The 18,345-nt window shown below is 38.7% G+C and overlaps 1 protein-coding gene across 3 annotated transcripts in view; it reads left to right on the forward strand.

The window, feature by feature from the left end:
- plxna2 (plexin A2) overlaps positions 1-18,345 on the forward strand; it is a 494,314-nt gene that overhangs the window by 391,335 nt on the left and 84,634 nt on the right. For all 3 annotated transcript variants that reach the window (XR_011955408.1, XM_072563600.1, XM_072563601.1), the window contains exons 15-16: positions 451-587; positions 8,257-8,424. Coding sequence is in view for 2 of the 3 variants with exons in the window: in XM_072563600.1 (XP_072419701.1) it covers positions 451-587; positions 8,257-8,424 (305 nt within the window). In the remaining variant the exon portion in view is untranslated. The remainder of the gene's footprint in view (positions 1-450; positions 588-8,256; positions 8,425-18,345) is intronic.

Genomic DNA, 18,345 nt, shown 5'->3' on the forward strand with positions numbered 1-18,345 from the left:
AAAAAAAAGTGAAGGGTCTGCTCCACTTCCCGAGGCACTATGGTAATTTGTTTATTATCTTTTCTTATTCTAAAAGATAATACAGCTCCAAATGAAATCCTGATTTGCAAAACCAACTGTATAATTCAAACTGATACTGCTGGTTGTAAAAGTTAAATGAATGAAAAAGAGGGCAGTCATTGAAAGTATTCTTTTCAAACCTTCAAAGGTGACAGTCTTCAGAGCTATGTATATATCATTGAGGGCCCTTGGGAAGGGAGAAGAAGCGAAGTTAATAAATGTAAGCCAAGGATCTTTGGTTATGTTTTCACAAGAGTGATGCATCATGAAAAGATTCTCAATGACAGTATCAGTTAGAGTAAACTGGAGAAGTAATATTATCAGTTAATCCAGCTTTTATTCTATTTCTCTTTATCTGTATGACTTTCCTCTCTCTTTTCCTTTTGGCAGAAGCCCTCACTGGAAGATCTGAAACCAAATCGAGGCCCAGAGTCTGGGGGAACAATGGTTACAATTACTGGAAGATATCTTGGAGCCGGCAGCAACGTTAATGTGTTGTTTGGGAATCAAACTTGCGAGTTTTACAGGTGAGATTGGTGGAGGTGGTGGGGGTGGGGAGCTGTTAGGGTGATGATGTGCAGAATGATTTTCAATCCAGAAGCATCAGGATTCCTCAGGACGGAGTTGGAATAGTTCTTATGCTCTAAATATGGACGTTTGTTGAGTTGATATCGTGAATTCATATCAATACATGCTACATCATGAGGAACAACCTGCCTGAATGCCACATCTGCAAACCCCTGAATCCCTGGATTTTTGGGAGATGAATGAATCGCAGGGAAAATTCAAGGTTATATTTTTATTTGTTGGATTAGATATGAAAGAAAATTGTGGCGTAAACTTCAAATTTTAACTGTCCTCTAAGATGCAAGACTCCCTACAGTATGGAAACAGGCCCTTCGGCTCAATGAGTCCACACCAACCACCAAAGAGTAACCCATCCATACCCATTCCCCTACCCTATACGTATCCCTGATGAATGCACCTAACATAATGGGCAATTTAGCATGGCCAATTCACTTGATCTGCACATCTTTGTGGGAGGAAACCAGAGTACCTGGAGGAAACCCACACAGGTACAGGAAGAATGTGCAAACTGCACGTAGTCAGTTGCCCGAGGCAGGAATGAAGCCCAGGTCCCTGGCACTGTGCTAACCACTGAGCCATTATGCCACCCCAAGCTTTACTATTATTTTTCATGTTATGCCGATTGCACACATAGTGAGAAAATTTGATCTGTTTTGTTCTGCTTGTATCTAAGATAGTTAATATCAAACAAAATGAATGCATCTTATGTTGATGCAGAGATTAAAAATTGTGATATAATTAGTGCAAGAATATCATGTTGCAATTTATAACCAACTAAAGGAAACTAACAAAATTGATACAAATAATAGGTACAAATTTCAAACATCAATCTTAAATGCAAAGGTGTGAAGCCTCTCCAGCACTCTACAACCATTGATTGAAATAACATCGATCCAACAGTAATCAGATTTTTAAAAATAATTTGCAAGAATTTAAAGCCCTAACTGGAATTACCAGTACTTCCAGATTTCTTCTATGTTTGCTACCCATGTGAACATTTGCAATTAGCAAGAGAAAGAAAACATTAACCTTTCAAGTTTGCATTGATTTGAATCCAGTGTCAGAGCCAAGAAGATCCTGTGCTTACAGATGCAACTGGTAACTCTCAAAGAGACTTGGATCGATTCAGTGAGTTGGTCAAACCATAGTAAATGGAGTTCAACATGTTGAATTGTGAGCTCATCTAATTTGGTTTCATGGAAGAAAAATTAGTGTGTTTTTTAAATGGTAAGAAACCAGAATCTACAGAGGCACAAAGATATTTGGTTGTTGATGTACACAAATCACTAAAAGCTAAATGCTAGATTTTAAAAAAAAATCAATCACAAAGGCTAATGGAATGTGAGCCTTTATCCCAAAGGAGATAGAATGAAAGGGGTGTGGAGCATAAATTCTGCTTGTATTCCTTTCAGTTTTAGAAAATTAATATAATCTAATTGAGATGTTTAAAATAATAAAAGTATTTGATTAGATAAAGGGAAGCAATTTCTTTTTGTAGGGAACTTAAGATGAAGAGGACATAATCTTAAAATTGTTGGCAAACTATTCAGGAATAAGTTTACAAAATGCTTCATCAAGCAGAATGTTCTACGTATTTGGAAGCTTTGTCCCTTAAAATTCAGTGGATGCTGGGTCAGTTAATGCTCTCAAGGGTTAGATTGGTTGATGTATGTTAGATCGGATTATTGAAGGCTATGGAATAATGCCAGGGAAGTGGGATCAGACATGATCTAATTGTATGATAAACTGGTTTAAGTGATTGTTACTGCTGTTCTATGCATTGTCAGGCAACAAAACATAGAAGCCTAATATTCAGGCGTATCACAGACTATACACTTAAGGTAATGAAGCAAATGAGTTTCTAAAAAGTAAACCACTCATTTTCTAATTAAAACATTGGCTGTAATCTTCTCTGTTCTACAACAAACTTTGAAGGCAGGACTGGGAGGAAAGTCAGATATATTACCATGTAGTAGAGGAGGAAGAGGTTGCTAATCTGCAGAATTAAGTGCCTAATTGTAGACTGTTTGGGACAATGACCAGGATCTTTCCAGTGCTGGACAGGGTTCTGCCCTGACAATTAGGTGTCTAGAAAAGTGTGCTCGCAGCTGCTGCCCTGTCCTACCCCTCTGAGGCCTCCAGAAATATTTCTACACCCCCTCACCCCACAGCCATCAGCCATTATCTTGCATTCTTTCTCACTCCCCACCCTGCCTCCCATCCCCACGCTGGTCTGGCATTTATGTCCATAATTTCTTTTATTCCATTGAAAATCTTTCACTGGGTTCCTCAAGATGGAAGTAGCCTTGTGATTTCCTGTCTCCAATGGCAGCACCTATTGTTACAGTAGGCCTTCTAATTGGGTTTGCAGCCTCAAAAACTGCCCCTCTATCCTTAACAGAATAACATAGCAAGAGGTAGCCTCTTAGTAGGCTCCCTCCGGGAATTCTTCTCAGGCACTGCTCTGAAAGGAGTGCAAACCTCAATTACCTTTCAATATACCCAAGGTTCTTATTGATGTTCCCTTTTTTTGTAGCCAATCACTTCAAGTAAATAGGTTTGTACCCAAAGAGTGGAAATTAACTTTTTTTTTGTCTAATGTCTTCTTTCCATTACAACAGTTAATTCATTTGGATTCCAATTGATTAAATATAATTTAATTATAATTAAGGCATTGGTCAATGCTGTACTTGAACCACAATTTTACTTTTTTAAAAAAATTTTGCCACATATCAAATAAAACCCATCTGTAGATAATTTCACGGCGTCAGATTGACACCTAAGTAACCTGATATTTCCTTTATTGTGGTCAATGAATGTCAATTAATAAATGCTGCAATTTTGAACCTCTGTGTTTATTGAAGGGGTAGAGATAAGTTGTTTAAGGATAAATCTTATAATTTTTATTCCCAGAAAGGCTCAAATATACATAGACAATAATGAATGGCTTGTAGATAGTGAAATTGGTATTTATCTTCTGAGCTTGATTGTTGTATTTTTTTGTGTTTAACCCCTGCATTGTCAAGCCATTAGTACATGTAGATTTGTACAAATTGACTCAGAGCACTTTTAATCTGTGCTTAGATTTACGTCATTGTTATGTAAATTGAATATCAGAGAGAATAGTGCATCTCATTTAATGAAAGGTCATTGACATGAACCTTAACTTATTACCTCTCTCCATAGATATTGCCTGGCCTGAGGGTTTCCATCAGTTTTTGTTTACATTTCAGGTTTTTACCATCTGCATTGTTGCATTTGTGTTATAACAATTGAGGGAACATACAAGGCAAATACAGTAGATTTAAAATTTGGAAATAATGATCAGTTGTATCAATCAGAATTGACTTTGGACTTTAAACATTGTGTGAGGTTAAGCTTATTTGGATTTCTCAATTTAAATGGGTATCGCTGTCTACATTGTATTTGATCATAACCCATTTATTTTGGGATCCAAGGTACAGATCCAGCACAGAGAACTACAAAGGTCTCTCCATTGCCTGTTTAAGTATATCAAGCAAAATGAATTAAACTAATTTCAATCCAAACTCCTGACTTTACTATTAAAAAGAAATTGAGAAAATGTATTCCAAGTTGACCATTTTGATGGCTGGTATATCTTTCTGTGAATTTGAGATAAAGTAAGTTGCCTTGAAGAAATTCCAGTGGGAGTTGGGAAATGTATCTGCCTGCTTGCTTCAAAGGGCCAAAATATTGTATTCCCCCTCAACTAGCCTCACAGCTCAGTTTAAAAATGAAGCTTTTATCTTTTGGAGCAAGGTCTGTATTTTCACCATTTTGCATGGGACGACTTATCTTCCTGTGTCTTCTTATAACCAAGAGGGCTGCTTGATCTTGAAACTGCTGTTCCTTTGTTCCAAGTTCAAAAGATCCTCAATGGCTATAGGGAATTTATCTCATGTGCTGAGTCTTTAAAGAGCAGATGGGAGGCACTGCACTTGGCGGTGGTGGTGAAACTGACTAATGTCAGTGAGGTATTTATTGTTGTACTCACCTAGGAGGGCAAGTTGGGAAGCAGAGGTGAAAGTGAGGATGCTGGAGATTAGAGGTTAAAACAATGATCGCAGATGCTGGAAACCAGATTCTGGATTAGTGGTGCTGGAAGAGCACAGCAGTTCAGGCAGCATCCAAGGAGCAGCAGTGTGGTGCTGGAAAGGCACAGCAGGTCAGGCAGCATCTGAGGAGCAGGAAAATCAACGTTTCAGGCAAAAGCCCTTCACCAGGAAGCATGCTGTCTTCTCACCATGCTAATGCTGAACTTCATCAAAGGCAGCGCCAACACTACCGAGTTTTGAAAAAATTCTGGAACTGTTGTGAAATAAAATCCATGCTGCATTTAGACGCATTATAGTTAATTGTGTTAAATTGCTTTCAGATATTGGAGTTGGTGGCTCTCAGCATTTTTACTGCTGCAGCTACATTTCAGTGACAAAATGACTGAAACTAGTCTCTTGAAAATCAAATAGAAATGTGTCATGTGGCTGGAACCAAATCACAATATTTTGAAGATATCAAGAGTCATTGGAAGTGATCATATTGTTACTGAAACCTTGTGATTCAGTTACAAACTTTAACCAGTTCCAAAACAACAAATGAGCTGTGTTCTTGCTTAACTTTGAAGTCTTTGCTGTCTTTTCAGTAGTGTTCCAATGTTACTGCAGAACCCAATGATATTTAAACAATATTATTTTTCGATAATATTAAATTTAAATGTTTAGGTTGCAGAAATTCTAAGTATAGGATATATTGAAGCTCAGTTTTTAAGAATAAAGAAAATAGTCTGCAAATATCTCACATTCTATTTCTACTTCAAGCAATGGAAAATTACAGGCAGCTATCTTGCAGGTGATAATTGTGGATAAATTTGCATAGACTTAAATGATTGCTTAGTAATTAAAGAAGCAGCTTGAATGTGGAAGACAGCAAGCAAGGGAAACTTAATTTGTTTGCAAAATACAGCCTACCTTGGTCAGTGCTGATTCAGAACAAGAAGTGCCATGTGTGCTATATGAAGCTACTACCTAACACAACATACTAAGGAATGATTCAGCCTGTACGCAGGCACAGAACAGTATGTTAGTCAATAAGCTCCTAATATAGAACCGATCTGTATTCCATTAGAAATAATGTGGTTTGATTTCTGGCTGAGCGCCACAGGCTGGGAAGAGTTTAATGAGATCCACACTAATTACAGCTTTCTATTTTCAATCTCCTCTGATGAACAGAGTTGAACAGAATAGAATTACATGAAAATAGTCCTGACAGGCTAATAATAATCTGAATAGCTAATTACTGAAGAATCTGGAGTAGCTCAGACGGGTGGCAGTAGCACAAAATACAGTCTTTATTATAATATGCATCTGACCGTAATGCTGTATGGGTCACCTGAGGCTTCCAGGATACCAGAGCACTTCTCCTGGAGTGTTCCATGCATTCCACACTTAGTAATGTTCTTTCTCATATACTACATTGGAAAATCCCAGCATCACTGTGATAGCCTTGGATCTTAATAGACTAGCACTGCGATGCTGCATAACATTAATGATGCCCTTTGCAGACTGGGGTCTGCTTTTGTTGAATGTAATAATTGCTGTTCTCATCAATCAGTATGCACTACTCATCTCATGCAGTTGCACTTGCAGTATGTAAGCAAATGTCCAATTTATAAGTGGGAATTTTTTTTTATGTGCAGTACGAGGGGGAGAATGCTTATATTTTATCCTGGGGTCTTATAACCAACTTTTGAAAGTTTTATGCGACTGACGTGAAATTGATCCTGGCACTTTAGAAATTAATTTTTTAAAATTCCTCATAGACAACTTGATGGAATAATTGAATAGACAGGTTGATATCAATGAAATATCACATACATTCTGCATTCTCCAAGCTCACAGGGCAAGGTTCGGAAGATTGAATTGTAAGGCATAAAATAAAATAACCAAGAATATAAGATTGCACATTAATTTGTGCGTGGATAATATATATGGGGACAGAAATTTACTTTTAAGATTCATGTATATTTGCAGTGAACTGTGCCCTCTTGCCAGAATGTTTTTTTAAACTTATAGTAGATTCACAATGCAATCTGTGTGTTTGAGATTTGCTTTGAGAAAGTGCCATTTTACTGCAACATATCCTAGATCACAGCAAGTTCAAAGGACACTAAGTAGAGTCCGTACTTCTGCTATACTTTGTTAATTCAATGTTATTACAATGATACAAGCTCTTTCTTAAAGCTTTTTCTCTGTCCAGTTGATGCAGTCAAGAGCTTCCGTCTCAATAAGGAGGCTTCAGGCCAATTCGCATGCTCATGTAATATCAGTTATGCAGTTGAGCTTAAGGGTATACAGGGGATCAATATTGAATGATAAATTATCTTTGAGATCATATTAGGGGTCTTGTGCTGCGAATATGTCCCTACATATGGTCAGGAGACCTGGGTTTAAGTCCCACCTGCTCCAGAAATGTGTAATAACATTACCGAACAGGTGGTTTGGAAAATATCGGGGTCTTGAAGCGCAGTGGTAGTGTCCCTACATCTGAGCCATTAGGCCTGTGTTCACGTGTGTTATATAAAAAGAAATAGACATGGGATAGCGGAGAATAGTCAGAAGGTTGGAATATGTAGGCCTACATCCTGAGAATAAAATGGTTATCCAAGGGAAAAAAAATCTGTTGATCCATTTAATAATCTGCTATGAAAACTCTGCTCACATTTTGACAAGAACGAATTTCACCACAGCAGCAGAGACTACCAGTAACACTCTAAAACAATCAAAACATTCTAAATAAAACAACCACTACCATTCTTAAAGGTTCAACTCTCCTTATCTCCCAATGTTAACAGATCCTTTAAAACTTCATTTAGTTCCACATTTTCATTGAAAATGAATCACTTGGACCATAACATATATGTGTACCAAGTTTTGTTTAAATCCATCTGGTTTTTGAGAGGTATTGTTTCCACACAAACAGAGGCAGAAACATTAACTCAGTGCACCTTCAGTGTAAGGACTAATGAGCTATTCAGGAATGGGAATTTGTTTTGAGTATGTGAATTTGCTCAGAATAATCAAATCATGCAGATGATTTAGACTTGGATATACCAGATTCCAGATTAGATGAAATAATATGAGAAAGGTACTTTTTAAGAAGTTGTTACCCTGATTGTGCAAATGTTTGTGTTGCAAATCAGTAAATGTCTGCTAACGTAGGAAGTAAGTATTAATTCTAAAAGGTCAAGAAAATTATGCAATGGTCATATTTTTTCTCAGTATGTTAAAACAAAGAATAGTTCAGAGTTCTAAAATAATGTCAGACATTTCACTTTTAGCATTTATAAGTACAAAAATGTTAGTGATAGCATCTGTTAGAATTGCAGGTTTTCAATAGTAGATGAAACCTTGTATAATCAGCCTGTAACTACTTGGCATGGTGCACTCTCCGATCTGAGCAACTAATCCTATACTTTTTCATATTCAGAAGAAGCGTGTCCACATTTATTTCAAAACTGCAACATTGGGTAATGCTAGAGACAGACTATATTGCATTCTTGAATTAATCATTTTCCCATCTTTCTCTTTAAAGGAGATCTGTGTCTGAAGTTGTTTGCGTTTCTGCTCCATCTCTTCATGGTACTGGCCCTGTGCGTGTTTCAGTGAGTGTTGATCGTGCTCAGATGGAGGATAGCTTGTACTTTGAATTTATTGATGATCCCACTGTCCTGCGGATTGAACCAGAATGGAGCATTGCCAGGTACCAGATCTTGTGACATCTGATGCATTCTAAAATGAAGTTGCAAACTGAGGTGGTTGCTGGTTCAAACAAGACAGCAGGTTTATTCCCCAAGGTACAGGTACACAGGAGAAATACCATAACAGGAGAGATTGCTTCCCTGATCATAATTTGAGTCTCACATTTATACAGCCTACAGTCACATTAGATACATAGGTTGCTCATGCATCATAAGGTTACAGGATATGCGCAATGATTACAAAGTATCACACCTCCCAGGAACATCTCTGTTTAGTGCATTGAAACTCCTAACCTTGTGCGCATTCCTCAGCACTGAATCCCTTTCTACTGCCAATGAATCCCCTGATGGTGTGTTTCCAAAACACTGTTGTCCCTTGTGTTACTGTATCCCACCCAACTAGGGCAATCATCTCATCCTCATCCTTAAATGTCCCTTTTCCCTTTGTGTTGTAGAGGGGTTTCCCTGGCCCCTTCGTCACTATAGCCCTTCAGTAGATTATGATGGTTCACAGATATTTCAGTCACATGCACGTGCATATTGCTGTGGCTAGTGTGCGTCCAGTGTTAAATTATATACATTCCAGTTCTTGCATCCACTTGTTTCCATTTTCAGCTGTGTATTGCACTTGTATTTATTTGTCTATTCATTTGTACAGCTACTTTTTCTACTATAACAACATCTGACTACAGCAGCTATGGTGCTCAACCACGCGCTTAAAAAAAAATTTCTAATGCAACAAAATCATGGATGAATTTTCCCAGCCCCTGAATGGTATCAGCAGTGATGTGAGATGTTGGAAAATATGGTGAAACTGAAAGAATGAGTCTGGACATTGAGAAAAAAATGTTCCAAATTTCAATGACATTCTGAGTCTCACTGTTAAGTTGTGACTCCCTTACTTTCTTTCAGTTATGTCACATTGTTAGTGAATTATATGCAGTTTGCAACACTACCCTGCTTTACTGAGGATCTGGACAGCAGTAATTCTCAACTTGAAAGTTGGTTACCCAGTAGATGCAACTCACTGCTTGTTTCTGCAGGCATTCTTAAATGATCCACAGATAGCATCCTACTCTGGACTTGGTGCATGGAAATGAGCAGAGCCAAGCCGTCTGACTTCAGCATTTCGACATGACTGATCTCAGAACAATTCTGAATCCATTCCAGTCTTACACAATTTCATTTTGGAGCTGAGGGACACTTTTAACATGCATGTTCCAGGCAGGTCCATGCAGCCATCCTGTGTATCTACACAGGGTGCATTTTATCATTATTAGCTTAGCCCTCACTCATTATGAGCTTGCTTCAAGTCTGTCAGCCTTTGGATTGCATAGTTTTTCAGCCTGGGGCAGGAATGTTTAGTAGTTGAAGTGGATGAGAGTGTTGAATGGAGATGTTTCATGCAATAATGAGGCTGCTGATCCATGAATATTGGTGAAGGTTCTCAGCAGTGGGAGAGTTACAGTAAGTGTGAAGTTGCAGAGCAGAGAAGATAGCCTCTTATCCTTGCAGAGCATTGAAGATCATTGAACATTTTTCTGGCCAATTATGCTTGGTGCCTTTTCTTCCTGGTACATGGTCTGGTGGGTAGCGAATGACCCCTTTCTCCTCCACCAGTTTGACAGGGCTGTCAGAACCCTGTCTAGAAAGTGGTGTGCCAGTTTCCCTTCCGAGACGTTTCAGCTTCCTAAGAGGATGCTGTGCAAGGTAATACCTGGCTTGCAACAACTGAAGTGATATGCAACTGGGCTTTAACTGTGGCATGAGCAGCTTAGATGCTAGAACATCCTGGCAGTAGCAGGGATCTCACCTCTCCAGTTGCATAACTGCACAAGCAGTTACTAAGGAAGCCAGTTACATAATTAATGAAGAAACAAACACAAGAATACTGTGAGCTATATGGGACACCCACCATGTAACTCCCTGAAAATACTATTTAGTCTAAAAATAGGAAAACATTACTGAGAGTGAATTTAGATAATTGTAGAAACAATTCAAAATATTTTCACTTTGTCTCAAAGCTATTGTTACAGCAATAATTGCAGTCTAAATTGTAAATCAGTCTGGTTTGAACTCAGAGTAAAGGAGAATGAGACTCTCAAAGGAGAGAGTCTCTGTCTATGTTCCATCAGTCAGGTCCAGTCTTAATGTCCAGTTTTAAACTTGCACCAGTCTAGTGTCAAAGTGAAGCAAAAAAATACACTTCTTTGAATCAAAATCAAACAAGAAATGCAAATGTACATATTTAAGCAGCTATTTGTTTAACTGCATGCAAGTGTCCATTTTTCTTAGGTATGATATCCTGAGTTCATATTTTTATAATAATTGCAAAATGCTGCTCTGTTTTTAAGTGTTTTAGAATTTATGCAGAAACTGTTGTGGTTGATCAGACTAATCAACCTATTGTGAATATTCTATTTTATGAATATGCTTCATGTATAATGATTGCTGAAAAAGGATACAATTTATTAATATTGTTTTTCAGCAATATTCAAGCTCTATACTGCAATACAGCTCATATTGTGATGCTGTGATTTGTTATATTTTAATTAAGCGCAGCAGGTCAGGCAGCATCCAAGGAACAGGAGAATCGACGTTTCGGGCATCAGCCCTTCTTCAGGAATGAGGAAAGTGTGAAGAAGGGCTGATGCCCGAAACGTCGATTCTCCTGTTCCTTGGATGCTGCCTGACCTGCTGCGCTTTTCCAGCAACACATTTTCAGCTCTGATCTCCAGCATCTGCAATCCTCACTTTCTCCTCGTATATTTTAATTAAGCATAGTCAAGCTGCTTTCATTTTCTTCAAATTGGTAAGGAAAAATGCGACTAACCAGCAATGGGACTTCTCTTGATATGATTTTCACTTCTTCTGAGTGCTTTCCTCTGGCATGTCTGAGAATCACAACATACAACTATGAGAATTACTGTGCAATATTTCACCTTTTCACGCATTCCCTCTCTGCAAGTTTATCAAGACTTTGATTGCACTTTCAATTTAAAGCACTGATCCTTCGCAGAGTAACAAACACTTCATATAATTAGCTTACCAAGCAATCAAAAGCACATGAATTCCAATCATTATAGTCGAGCTATCTATGACAAGGATATACCTGTATACAGAACATGCCAAATGTATAGGCAAAATGTACATGTCATGACAATTTGTAAACCCAGTATTTCTGATATTGTTAATAGCAAAACTGTCAGTGTTATGGTCATGTCCAGAATACTATTTGTGATTGGTGATTTGATTCAAATTGGCGATTTTGTTACATGAAGTACCCTAACTACAACTAATGGCAGATCTTGAATTGGCAAAAAGTCTACTTTGTGCTGTTACTCAGTGTTTAAAAAAATCCTTGAAATAGTGCACCTTATTGAATGAGATATAACTGGGTTTTAATTCCGTGCTAACTTCTGCCAAAAGAAACTAACCTTATACTTATGGATTGTCTAATATTATAAGAAAAAAGACCCAATTTTGAAGTAGTTTACTTTTAATTTGAGTTTTTAATTAAGGTATAAATTGAAACAATCATTTATAAAAATGTAAAAGTTGCTTTGATTTCTTCTACTTTAAATCTTCAGATAACACAAGTTTTTCACTTCCCTGATTTGCTTTATGTGAGAATATGATTATCTGCTACTTTGCATGCTGGCATAATTACTGGTGCATGCCTGAGGATCCCTTTGACTTGTTGCAAATTGCTTGTTCTAGATTACTACCCAGAATTGAAGAAGACTATGCTATGGAGGTTGTTGGAATTTTGTCAGCAGATTCCTTTCTTCTGTTGCTTTGGAAAATGCACAGACTGGGCTGAGGTTGACTTTATGTTAAGTAAGAAGCACCTAAGTGACAGGAGAACATTTACTGATGTCTTTGTTAATGCAGGTTATCATTGTGCGAGCATTCTATTGTAGTTTAAGTTCTCCACTTTGTGAGTTATTCTTTGTCATTTGTTCAACCTTCCTATATAAATGTAATCACTCCAAAGTCTAAAAAAGGAAGCCACTAGCTCATTTCAAAACAACACATAAAATAGCCAATGATGTCGCAATCTGTTTTACTATAGTTGGCCCTGATCATTCATGTCCTGGAGGTGAAATATGAAGATCCTATGCTCTTCAAATTCATAGTGCATGAATTTGATTTTGACTGCCTCCCATACTAGCCAAAGACATATCTTATGATCTTACTCTTTGAAACTTCTGCAAAAGCGGCTTTGGCATCCTCTCAAATTTGAGAGATCTGCTATTGTGAGACCAAACACACTCGTGATATGATGGCAGCATCTGTAACACTGCATTGTCACAGCATTCCTTCAAAGGCTGCACAGTCAGAAACTGGAAGTGCTTACTTTAATGAGTCAATCAAAGTAAGTAACTAATCAAAGTGTGCTGTGATGGAGGGAAACTGCAATTTCAGAGAGAAAGTCAGTCTTGCCAAAGAGAGGAAAAGAGAAAAGGCATGATGATAATAATTGCACTATCCTAGAAAATTCAACCTCTAGAAATACACAATACAGGGTCTTTTGGATTTTTAAACATTGCCCTAGTTTTAGCATCACCAAAGCCATAAGATCAGCTTATTTCAGTAAGCAAAGTTAAAAAAATCATACAATGGCAGTTTAAAGTCCAACTGGCTTTCGGGGTGCTGCTCCTTTGGGCAACTATGGAGCGGGATTATAAGACACATAAATTATAGCAAAAGATCTCAGTGTCATGCAACTGAAACAGTATATTGAACAAACCTAGACTGCTGTTAAATCTTTCATCTTTTGGAATGGGTTGCAAGTTTTGGTTCACTAATATGTAAATCTCAGAATCTTTTCAGTCACATTCTCGAAATAACTTAAGGTTTTATCTCAGCTCAGCTCAGACAATGCATTGAAGGTGTGAGGTTAGAGTCTGTCTGTATTTCAATCTTGAGCCAGACTGATTTTATTTCCAAAGCAGGAATTTATAAAGTGTTGCATGGATTGACTGGTGAAGAGTTTACGCTTGAAACGTCAATTGTCGTGATCCTTGGATGCTGCCTGACCGGCTGTGCTTTTCCAGCGCCACACTTTTTGACTGCTTCCATTGACTGCCTGAAGATTGTGTGCTTTTTGAACAAAATAGAATGTATCTACAATTACAATTCTGCAAATGCAAATTCATCACATAGACTTGAGTGTTTGTGCATGCACGCGAGGGGGTAGAGAGAGAGAGAGAGAGAAAGTGTGTGTTTACGCGCGAGAGAGAGATGGAGTATAAGCCTGTGAGAGGATATGTGCATGGGTGAGAGTGTGGGGTGTGTGTGTGTCTGAAAGAATGTGTGTGGAGAAGAGAAGGTCTGTGTGAATATGTAAGAGTGTGTGTTTATGTGTATATAGTGTAGTGGTGTCACATGTAGTATGACATGAGCTCAAGGTCCTGGTTGAGGCCATCCTCATGACTACTGAACCTCTGCTCAGCCACTCTGCGTTTTTGCGTATCCCGAAGTCCACCTTGGAGGATGATCACCTGAAGATCCAAGGCCGAAGTTCCCTGACTCTGAAGTGCTCCCTGACTGGGAGGGAACGTCCCTGTTTGGCGATTGTTGCGTCGTATCCATTCATCTGTTGTCGTAGTAGCTGCTTGGTCTCGCCAATGTACCATACTCGGGTCATCCTTCCCTGCAGTGAATGAGATAGACAATTTTGGCCGAGTCACATGAGTACCTGCCGCATGAGTATGTGCACCATGTAATCATACACAGACCTCTTATACACACGCTCACTCTCAGACACACACCCTCTCACAGGCTCATACTCCGTCCCACTCACGCACATTGTCTACAAGCATGCAAACTCTCATTCTCACACTCACATACATAAACCCACACACACAAACTCTCACTCTCTTTCTTTCTCCCTCACGTGCACACACATACACATATAAGTCTATGGGGTGAATTTGCATTTGCAGAATTGTAATTGCAGATGCATTCTATTTTGTTTAAAAAGCACGCAATCAACAGGCAGTCAGTGCAAGCAATCAATGCATGTAGCATTTTATAAATTCCTACTTTGGAGATAGAACCAGTTTGGCTCAAGATTGGGAGACAGACAGACTCTAACCTCACACCTTTACTGCATTGTCTGAGCTGGGATGTCACTTTTTTAAAAAATATAAAACCTTAAGTTACTTCGAGAATGTGACTGGAAAGAAGTTCTGGGATTTACATATTAATGAACCAAAACCTGCAACCCATTTTAAGAGATGAAAGACTTAACAGCAATCTAGGTTTCTTCAATATATTGTTTCAATTGCAAGACACTGAGGTCTTTTGCTGTAAATTCTGTATCTTATGATCCTGTTCCACAACCACCTGATGAAGGAGCAGCACTTCAAAAGCCAGTACCTCCAAATAAATCTGTTGGACTATGACCTGGTGTTGTGTGATTTTTAACTTTGTCCACCTGAGTCCAACACTGGCGTCTCCACCTCTTATTTTGGGAGAGTTTGTCAAACCTGCTGAGTTCCTCTGTCAAAGGTGAAATACTCTTTATATGTTTTCTTTTACCTCTCTACCGCTTTAATCAATTATATTGGCAAAAGCTGGCTAGTCACCGATCTAAAAACAATTTACATGCCATAAATAATAACCCAAAGGTTTGATAAAAAGAAGGAGAAGAAAGTATTTATCATCTCCTTGAGCTAATTTTGTCCCGACATAAGTGCTGGTGTGAGAAAAGTTTCCAATGTCATTAGAAGAAATGTTGCAAACACTCAGTGCTCAATGCCAAACTCCTGCAGCAGTTTCTAATTGAAGCCCTTGATTTAGGGATATAGTCCTCAGTTCTCATAATCTCATTGTATAGGTCCACAAGGGATGAAAATTTTACATGCATTACAAAGCTTTTAGCAATTCTATTTTAGAGTACTATTTCCTAATGGGACAGATGAAGGTGAGACTAAAAACATCAAGAGGAAATGGCTGAGCACAAAGCAATTCTCTGTCAAGCATTGCTTTGTTACATGACTCTGCCTGCTCAGTGGGCACTAACTCTGCTCAAGCAGAGATTTCATGCTTTGGTTTAAGAGAGTCAGGCAGAAAGGGCAGGATGAATCCTAAAAAGAACAAATGCTCCCAATTACTGCCTTTCTGTAATCTCTAACAACCCAAGCTTATTGCTATCCTCGATACTGAGGGCTCGGTCCGTACAAGACGGCATCTGACTATAAACGAGAAACCTGCCATACTGGATGGCTCAATTGGCATCAGAATTTAGGAGACTCTTTTTAACAATATTCACCTGAAAATGAACATTTGATCCTGGAAATGTGGAAATTTTACAGCGACTCGTTTGAGAATGGAAACTATCGAAGATTCAGGCTATAAAGTGGCCACAGTCTGAGTCATAGTGGCAGTGTGCTCCAGTCGATTTTAGTTCATCGGTCTGCGAGACCCTTTTCGTCAGCTTTATTTACATGCTGAGATTTATTGAGGCATAAAATGCTATCAGCATTGCGTTTATCAAATTTCAGTCAAATTTCCATCAATAGGTTTGCTTTGACAGTGTTCCACTTGAATGATTGTGTTTTAGATTTCTGATTAGTTTCTGTAGACATATCAAAATACAAGGTCTAAATTAAACTCTTTATTAAACATGTGCTGCTGTTATTTTCACAGTTTCTACCTGTGATATTTTGGGGTACTGAGAAAAGCGATATTGCACACATGAAAATATTACGGTCTGGCCTACCACAAGCTACAATTGTTCAGTACTCCATGCCCATGTGAAGGAAGCATAATTGTTCAGCATGAGGAGGAAGGATTCCAAATAGCAGAACAGATGCTGAAGCATTAAGCCAGCAGTGATTCCATTACCGGTGTAAAATGCCTCATTACAGTCAAAACTCAATGTGATGCAAATTGTAAACACCTCTCTCAAACTATTAGGCACATATTTAGCAATACCATGTTAAAAGTGTATAATTATGATTTTCGATCTGTTCGATGTACAGCCCAAAACAAAGACATTTAACAAATATTCCTCAGGCCATTTGCTTTGCAGAGTAGTTCGTAAGAAATTGCTGAGATGCTGATTTTTAGAGGAGCAAGCTTTTCTTACATCTGCAGCTGTTCCTTTATTATCATCCATAAACTCTGCTGGTATGTTCTTAGATTCACATTGCCCATAATGTGAGAAATTCAGCTCTTTGCATCTAATTAACATTCTGGCAGAGCAGGTGGTTCTTAATAAATAATGAGCAGTCTGCCAAGAAAAAGTTTCTGCCACGATCAGCATTACAGTATTTGGAAAAGGGTTTCACTAGGCTGTGGTTTTGTAATATTTGTCCCTCAGACTATTTAATAATTTATCATACAATATCTAGGCAGGAAACTGTTATACCAGTGGAACATCCAATTCACACTGAAGACTTTATTACACAGGATACACATTATAGGGAATGAAAAATGTTTCTTGTAAATCTTGCCAACATTTCTATTTTGCAGAAAAATATGACTAGAATTTTCTCCTCCCTAGTGTACGTGATGGTGAGAAAAGTGGGAAGATACAGAGAGTCTGAAATAATCGGAATCTCAACATTCAAGCATTGTTCTTGCAATTGTTCCCCTCAAGCTGTAAATGGCGACTTTAGAATCTCCCCATCTGGCAGCAACTGTCATATTTCCAAGTCTTTGCATCCTGTTAAAATCCCAACTTACATTATTTGCAGGCCATCTTGAATTCTAATCTCGGTGCCCAAGAAACTGGATGGCAAAAAGATTCTGATGTAAGTCAGAGCAGGTACTTGGCAGCTAAAGCTTACTGAATGCTTGATCCAGTCACCATCAACTGTGTGTTCAGCAGAGTGTGCCTATATGCTATATGGCCACCACCCTCCTCAACCCTTCGTTCGCATACATCGACATTGTCAAACCAGCAGCCTCACCATTTCATTGTGGCTGCCATCGGAATAAATCACACACCACTTCAACACTTCAGGATTTTATTTTAGAGCTCAGTTATACCTGTAACTTGCATGTTTCCACCAGATCACTTTGTGTTCAGCGACAAACATTTCAAGTATATCTGCATAGGATGCAGCTTATGGCTTTTCACTTGCTTCACTGATTTTGCACTTGCTCAGAGGATCTATAACTTCACATTACTTTCTTAGTGTACACTCAGTGGCTTCAGCACAGACTTGCAGCCACCAGCCTTTGTGTGGATCACGTTGCTTTCTTAACATACAGCACTTTTAGTGCCGAGTTACATGCTGCCAGCCTTTTGAGGTATGCCTTAATTTTAAGTGCAAAGGGACAGATCAGCAGCATGGTGACAGTGTAGACTCTTTACAGGTGAGTGGGTGGACATTTCCCTGTGTTGCATTATGGTATGTCAATGGTCACACCTGTAGCATGTGCAGCAGGTTACATGGCAAATATGTTGCATACGTTTCAAGCGAACAGTCGTATGTGAAACTCAAAGGGATGGCGGACCTTAGAGGATGAGAGGGGATGACAGAGAGGGGTCCTGTTCAATTCTAGCCCTCCAGGACCTCAGTCACAGTTGGTCAAGCACCTGGTCTGACTAGAGTCTGGGGATCTGTGTGCTTGAAACCCAGAGATTAGGCTATGATCAGTCCTACACGTTGAGTGTGAAATTGTCGGGGAATTACAGATAGGCTGGTCAAAGCACTGTGGAAGCATCAGTTCAAAGGTTAGGCCAATGTTTCCTGTAGTGAGACATGGGAAAGGATTTGATATGATTGAAGTAATGGTACTACAGGAGCAGGAGAACTGGTGAAGTGTCTGCAGTGAGTGAGAAGGAAGTTAAGAGGGGAGGAAGTGTTAGCAGTCAGTGCAGATGGAATAGGTGAGAGCTACTGTGTGGGAATGCTACACAGAACAGTAAAAGTAAGAGCTGTGGGTGCTGAGCCTTGGGG

The sequence above is a fragment of the Chiloscyllium punctatum genome, chromosome 45 (assembly GCF_047496795.1).
Source record: "Chiloscyllium punctatum isolate Juve2018m chromosome 45, sChiPun1.3, whole genome shotgun sequence".
NCBI classification, from domain to species: domain Eukaryota; kingdom Metazoa; phylum Chordata; class Chondrichthyes; order Orectolobiformes; family Hemiscylliidae; genus Chiloscyllium; species Chiloscyllium punctatum.